At 48.1% G+C, this 7,273-nt stretch overlaps 1 protein-coding gene across 5 annotated transcripts in view; it reads right to left on the bottom strand.

Moving 5' to 3' along the window:
• Window positions 1–3,992: 3,992 nt before the first annotated feature.
• The window catches only part of HSD3B7 (hydroxy-delta-5-steroid dehydrogenase, 3 beta- and steroid delta-isomerase 7), a 51,577-nt gene continuing 48,296 nt past the window's right edge, over window positions 3,993–7,273 (bottom strand). For all 5 annotated transcript variants that reach the window (XM_082196204.1, XM_082196205.1, XM_082196208.1 and 2 more), the window contains one exon: window positions 3,993–6,981. In XM_082196204.1, the coding sequence (XP_082052330.1) occupies window positions 6,557–6,981 (425 nt within the window). In that variant the 3' untranslated portion in view covers window positions 3,993–6,556. The remainder of the gene's footprint in view (window positions 6,982–7,273) is intronic.

The raw sequence follows: 7,273 nt of genomic DNA, 5'->3' as shown, positions 1-7,273 counted from the left end.
GCTCTGGGGAACCCTCGGGAAGAACCCCAAATAAGAAGATCAGAAGGCGAGGCCCTGAAAGAGAACTTGCTCACCACAACTGCCTAACAGACCCCCTGGAGCCACAAGAGAGAACATTTGGGGTGCGCCTTCTCCATCCCTCTTCCCAGGGGATTCTGGGACTTGTAGCAGGGTAAGAGAAATAGGAGGGCGCTGTGGGTTAAACCACAGAGCCTAGGACTTGCCGATCAGAAGGTTGGTGGTTCAAATCTCTGTGACGGGGTGAGCTCCAGTTGCTCGGTCCCTGCTCCTGCCAACCTAGCAGTTCGAAAGCACGTCAAAGTGCAAGTAGATAAATAGGCACCACTCTGGTGGGAAGGTAAACGGCGCTTCCGTGCACTGCTCTGGTTCGCCAGAAGCGGCTTAGTCATGCTGGCCACATGACCCGGAAGCTGTACGCTGGCTCCCTCGGCCAGTAAAGTGAGATGAGTGCCGTGACCCCAGAGTCAGCCACAACTGGACCTAATGGTCAGGGGTCCCTGTGTCTTTAAGAGAAATAGGAGGTCTCCTAACAACTCTCAGCTTCCTGAACAAACGACAGCTCCCAGGATTAACTGAGGAAAGCCATGACCGTTTAAAGTGGGGCAACAAAAAGGCAGAAATTCCTGCGTGTCAAAAAAGGTTGTTTATGTCTGCCACTACTCCGGCCCCTGATACGTTAGCCCCAAAATGGAAAATGAGCGAGGTCCCAACTAAAGAAGAATGGCTACTTAAGCAGACAGCAGTGGCGTAGCGTGGGTTGTCAGCACCCGGGGCAAGGCAAGTAATTTGCGCCCCCAACCCGTGGATTTGCGCCCCCTAACCCTAACCCCCAGATGTTGCGCCCGGTGTGGCCGGCCCCCCCTGCACCCCCCATGCTACGCCACTGGCAGACAGAATGTGCATAGCTTGCAGACTTAACATATAAAATAAGAGAACAAGAAGAACATACGTTCTGGAAAATGTTTATTGAATATATATGGGGGCGGGGAATGTGTACACTTGAAAACATTGGCAGCCTTAAGATAAATCCAACAGTGTAAATACGTTTTGATGGACTACTGAATGGTTTAGTTTTTTGTAAAATGTGCAGGGATTTATGATATGCAAAATGAACCACGGAAAGAGAAGTCATTGATATTTTAAGGATGTTTAAATGAGTATTCTAAATTGTAAAACAGAAAATTTAATAAAAAGTGTGTGTGTGTGTGTGTGTGTGTGTGTGTGTGTGTAGTGGGGCAGCAATGCAACCTCTCAGGGCACGCATTCCAGGACCCCCTCCTGGTGGCCTTGCAATGTGCAGGGCTTGCACATTTCCTCCATCTACGTGGCGCCCCTTGCGGACATCCATCTTGGCTCTTTGGGTGGAACTAGTCCTGTCTTGGAGAAAGAACAAGAGCATCCTCTGGGGTGCTCTACTCCCCCCGTCTCACGCCAATAGTATCATTTTTAGCGTCCTTGGAGCTATATGCCAGATGGAATGACAGCAGGCCTCTTCGCCACACCACCCCTTCGTCAGCTGTTGCTGCAATGGGCAAGTTCTGCTTCATTTGCAATTTTTGTTTCCAAACGCTCCATTCCATATCCCTCTTGGGGCAAAGGAGGGAGGCAGAGGTCAGCCCCCACCCCCACCCCCCCACCTCCCAGTCACTGGGCTCCAAGACTGTTGACAAAGATTTGCTTCTTCTTTGAGGAATTGGTGACTGACTGGAGCAGCTACCCTGTGTGAGAGAGATGAACCCCACTTCGAAAGCCTCCCCCCATTCTCATTTGTCACATGTATCTCTAAGAGGAGGAAAGGGGGGCGGGCAGATGCTAAGAAATCCCAGCTACCAGCAAATGCCTCAGAAATGTGTGCATCCAGTCCCACTCATTTCAAAGAAAGTGAACATGCATCAGATCAAGATGAGCACCTTATCTTGAAAACTCTCAGATGCAAAGCTAGCTTTCCTGACCTGTTTTCAAGGCTCTAGGCCTTTTTATTCTGGAGTTAAGTCAGCAGTGTCTGTAGGGATCAGTATTCCTATATGAAGGCTCCGGCAGTCAGGCATTGGGGGTTGGAGGGGGCGTGTATCAGGTACCAAAAAGTAAAAATCCTGGCTGCTGGATCCCTTGTACTATGTCTCCATGACAATGAGAGCTATGACCCTTTTCAAGTTCTTCTATGTCAGTTTTATCAGATTCTATATAATGGTTCCTAGGCACCACACAAACTACCAGCCACAGCAACACCTGAACCTGCGTGACTTCAGATGACTTTTTTTACGGCCTTTAGATCTCATGGCAGCAAATGGTCCTCCTCTGCTTGTCTCCCTACAAATGTCCCCAAATCCCCCCATTTGCATCAGTAAGGCATCACTCCAGACACCAGGGACTATGGACAAAGCTACTGTGTGTAAGGTCACCACCCCATAGCCAGTAACCTGGGAGCAAGTCCCACTGATATAAGGCCTTACTGATTCTTTTTATAGTGAAACAGGGCTATGGGTTCGCCTCATGAAAGGTCACATCAGGGTCAAATAGCACAGCCAATTTTGCAAACCGCATAAATCGTACTTGCGCTCTCTTATTTGGCACTATTTTCTCTCTCTTTCCTCATCAATGAGCTACGCAGGGCTCTGGAGCCCTGTTCTCAGCCGCTGGAAGCCTTATTCAGCCACGTCTAGCACCCAAGAATTTACAGTCATCATCCACACAATTTCAAGCAAAGTTTTTGCAATTGGTGAGGGACAGAAACATGCTCTTTAAAAAGAAATAATAATCAGATTCTCAGGAAGCTAGCTTTGCATGTTCTTTCACTTTTCTGTGCTCTCAGGGAATTGCAGAATACACAAAGTCCAGGGCTTGAATTTTAACATGTAATGGACTAGTACAGGAATTATTATTTTAAATAAATGTCCATCCTCCATTAGCTCTCAGCTCACCTGTAGGACTGTGTCTATGGGTGCCTGCCATTAGAGATGGAGAATTCTGACCAAAACAGAAACACGAGCCGAAGTTTCTGATGTGCACTTATTCGGTCCCATGTCCAAAATGCAAATCAATCCAGCAGAGATTATCAGTATTCGTCGGCGTCGCTACTTCTACTCCGCAAACGATTATGTAGCTTATTCCTTCTCCACCCCGGGTTTGCAGTTTTTCCTTCCAATTGAAATGAACAGGGCGGAATACCGCTAAAGACAATGTAACTTGCTTAATGATATAAATCACATGCTGTGGAAATGTCTGTGGTAAGAGACATACTGATGGTTGGCTACTCATCAAACATTAACCCCTCCAAAAGGAGCTGCAGAAGCTAGGCAGATCCCATCTCTGACGGCATCATTTTCACCAGCACTATCGACATTCCCTTCAGGCTCACTTAGCTAACTTTATCCTCTGAGAAACCTGGGTTGAATGCAAAAGGCATTCACATGTATGCCTTGCTTGGAGAAGTACCAGCTTTTGATGTTTTCCCTTGACACCTCTCTCTCCACAGAACTTGGGAGGTATCAAAATGCAACAAGAAGCTTCTCGCATCCACCCAAGGTATTCGCAAACACAGGGAGTGGTGCAATCCGTTTATACCAGGGGTGGCCAACATGAACCTCAATTCCCATCATGCCTGGCCACTGCCCATGGTGTCTGGGGCTGCTGGGGGTTGGAGTTTAGACTCTGCAAACATGGCTTGTTTGTTTTTAAAGTTGTATAAGCCGTGCCCCGTGGATTTTCTAACCTTAATATTATTCACCTCTGCTCACAAGCCGTGAGTCTTATCTGCCAGGCGATCTGAAAACTTCCACATGCCTACAATTCCTACCTTGTTCATAAACACGCCATTTATAGCACTGTTAGTTAGAGGAAGAGATTTTAAGGGAGGGAGCACTCCTACGGACTTCAGAATTCTCATTCTACCATTTCTACGACCAATCTCTGCATGGCCCTGCCAAGGCTCCCCACAGACACGACAGGAGGGAAAATAGGAGCCAAACTCATTGTCTGAATTCAACGTATTTATTTATAATAATTAAGACTTCGATCAAGGAATACATTCTACATTATTATTTGGTTTCACCCGCGGGAGCAGCAGGCTGGTAACCTCACCGGGCCCAGGTTAAGCACCAGCAATGCTCTTACAGGGGGAAGGCAGCTGGTCGTGCTAATGGATAGGTCCGTCTAGCCCAGAAATGATTGCTCTGAGGAGCCCATGAGGAGGGCGTCAAGGCAGGCGCAATCTCTGCCAGCCAGGGACATCCCACTTCCAACCCCTGTGACCAGCGGCCCTATCTGCCATCTATTTGCCTTGTCCCTTCTAAAAAGCCAGCTTAAGCCAGTGATTTTTAAAGCCTTCCTTGTTTACCCGGGCATTTGTTGGCTGAACGATAACCCCTGAGATAACTGGCTGAAGGAATGTGCTTGTTTTTAGCTGGTTTTAGAAAGTTTTCAATTATATTTTTATTGGTGCCCTTGGTGCCCTGAGCTCCCTCGGGAGGAAGGGCGGGATATAAACTGAGTAGGCGTCACATTTACTGACAGAGCAGTGAACGCCATCAATTAATTAAGTCACTGTGTGGTAAACCGCTTCCTCTTCAGTCTCCAGCCAATTTCTGTACTGCGAAAGAGGGAGAAACACCTATTTCGATTGGCTTCCTCCATGTCACAAATCATTTTATCTGCCTCTATCAGCCCTAGGGATGGCTGGCTCCACCAATCTCAGTTTCTCTTTTTTAAAACCTTCAGGATGCCCCATTTCTAAATCAATTTGGGGTGGTCCCTCCCCCTACTAATACATGCCTTTCTGCAAGCAATTTCTGCCAGCGCAACATAGTTTTGTGCCTCGTCTACACTAAATATTCATTTTTGTGAACACTATGAGAACTGCATCGCAAAATTCAGAAACGTGCAAATTTTAAAGGAAAGCAGTGTTTCAGTTTGCATCGTGGTTCAGAAACTAAGAATTAAGCTCTGCACGGAAGTGCAAACTGAACAGACTCACCCCTCCCCCTCACCAATTCCTATTCACCCCCAACCTTCAAATCATCAAAACTTAAACATGTCCAAAACACTTTCGCCTTCCCTGTTAAGGATTTTGTCAGTGGGCTTTCCTGCACCTTGTCCAGCCCAGCAACAGTGTCTTGTGTGCCTTTGTCACTTTCATTCAATGCTGTCAATCCTGCGAGGTTGCCAAGTTCCTGCATTTGACAGGACGTTTCAGGAAAATGAGCCTCTTTCACTGGGTCAAATCTCAAAGGGGGGGGGGAGTAAAACCACATGGCAAAGAGTCAGAATCAGGGAGGCTGTTAGCTCTGTCCCTTATTAATCAGACTATAGGCAGGGGCATCTGGGCTCCACCCACCCAGTGTAGTAGTGTGTTGTTTTTTAAAAAAGAAAAATCCGCCATGATTCTCCAGTCATATTCATAGTGCACAAGCCCTGCAAAAAGTGGCAGGGAAAATAAATCATGGCATCATATGTCATGCTAAGTGAAGTCCTACACTGAGAGGACAGGCTAGATAAAAATCAAAACATGGATCTGGATCCCGACTGCACGGGCGGTGTAGTGGCAATTGAGGTAGGAAGAAAAAAATGGAATGGGATTGCGGCGATGCGGAATGGATTGAGGATCCTTCAGAGGGATTCACATTGCTACAGGAAAGGAATGATGCAGCATGAAATTGCGCACAGCCCTCCCCGACCCACTGTGCTGTTCATTTGTAGCACACTGAAAATAAAGACTGCCAAGGGAATGCAATAAGAACGAAGGAAAGTGGTTCTGGAAGAGGAAGAGGAGGACTCCCATCAGAGAGGGAGTCTGCAAGATCTGGATCATAGAAGTCATTCTAAGACTTAGATTGGAGGCTCTGTTGCAAAGGCACACTAGGGGAGGCAGGTTCATTAGGGCAAAAGCCCTGCCCCACCAACTTGCCTTCTTTTAACCAGCCCAGAAGGTGGCACTGAGCTGGCAGCATCCGCTTTCTCCTTAGTCTCAGGGCTGCCCTTGTAAAATTCACCAGGTAGGAAGATAAGGACCAATCTAGCATTCCTTAGCTCTGCCTGCCATTGCCTCTGGCGCCCTCTAATGTTAGCCTCCTGCTTAACCCCCTACTAGCCTTGACGGATGACAGCCACCAGTGGAGCACACAGCTCTTACAGGAGACCCCGAAGTAAAACTATATGCTTAACCAACATTCAAAACAGATTTCGGTAGAACTGGCACACTCTCACTGAAAGTGGTTGCTGCCAAATCCTGGAGTAGGTTCCCCGCAGATCAGTTCCTCTTTCCACCCTCTCCCGGTCATCCTTTTAAGTGCTTTGCGAGTGACAAATAAATAATAGTAATTACAAGGATTAAACCAATAGTGTGATCCAGAGTCTACCGAGATGAAATTACTCTTGATGGCACTGGGTATCATAAAGCTTCAGCAAGAGTGTGGGAAAATGTACTCGGATGCTCCAGTGGAAGCAAAACCCAGGGCTAGGCTGCTTTTGGGGAGCGAAAGGGGAGTCCCTCTCTATTCTGGCTCCCCTGTCCCTCTCCCCCGCACACACGGCCCGTGTCTCATTTCCCAGCATCCCTCTGGGCATCAATCTCCTGGAGCCATTTCACAGTGCGGGCCCGGCTCTCCTCCCAGCTGTAGAGGGGCTGGTAGCCAAAGTGCTCCTTGGCCTTGCTGGTCTGCACTGTGAAGGTGGTGCGTACGACAGCCAGAGTGTAGGGGTTGAGGATGGGCGCGTAGTTGCACAGGGGCTTCAGCAGCCACTGCAGGAAGGCGTTGAACAGCGCCATGAACCGCAGGAGGAAGGAAGGCAGCAGCGGCCGGGAGCCCAGCATGCGGAAGCCGCAGGAGCCCAGAAACTCCATGTTGAAGTCCTCGTAGCTCTTGTAAGGCGAGTCGTCATAGCAGAAATAAACCTGGCCTGAAACGGCCGAGGGAGACTCCTGGATCTTCCGGGCCACCAGCAGATGCATCCAAGACACGTTGCCTGCAAAAGGGTTGGCAGGGGGAGGAAGAGAGGAGAAACACTTGGGAAAGAGAAATAGGATCGCTAAAGCAGCCTATGCAATGGGCGAGAGAGAGAGATCCTACAGATAGGAATATAAACAATAAGAGAGGTGAATGTCATCAGGTCACTGACTCAGAGTGCTTTGGTCTGACTGAGCATCCAGTCCGTAAGCACGCAAGTCTTTGCTTGTGCATTTGCCAAGGGCTTAGCTCAGCCTTCCTTGTAAGGAGGAAATAAAAATAAATCCATAATTTAAGTTACAGGAGATCAA

The sequence above is a fragment of the Podarcis vaucheri genome, assembly GCF_965113315.1.
Source record: "Podarcis vaucheri genome assembly, chromosome: 13".
Classification (NCBI taxonomy): Eukaryota; Metazoa; Chordata; class Lepidosauria; order Squamata; family Lacertidae; genus Podarcis; species Podarcis vaucheri.
Note: the sequence above shows the minus strand (reverse complement) of the source record. Positions and strands in the feature narration are given on the sequence as shown.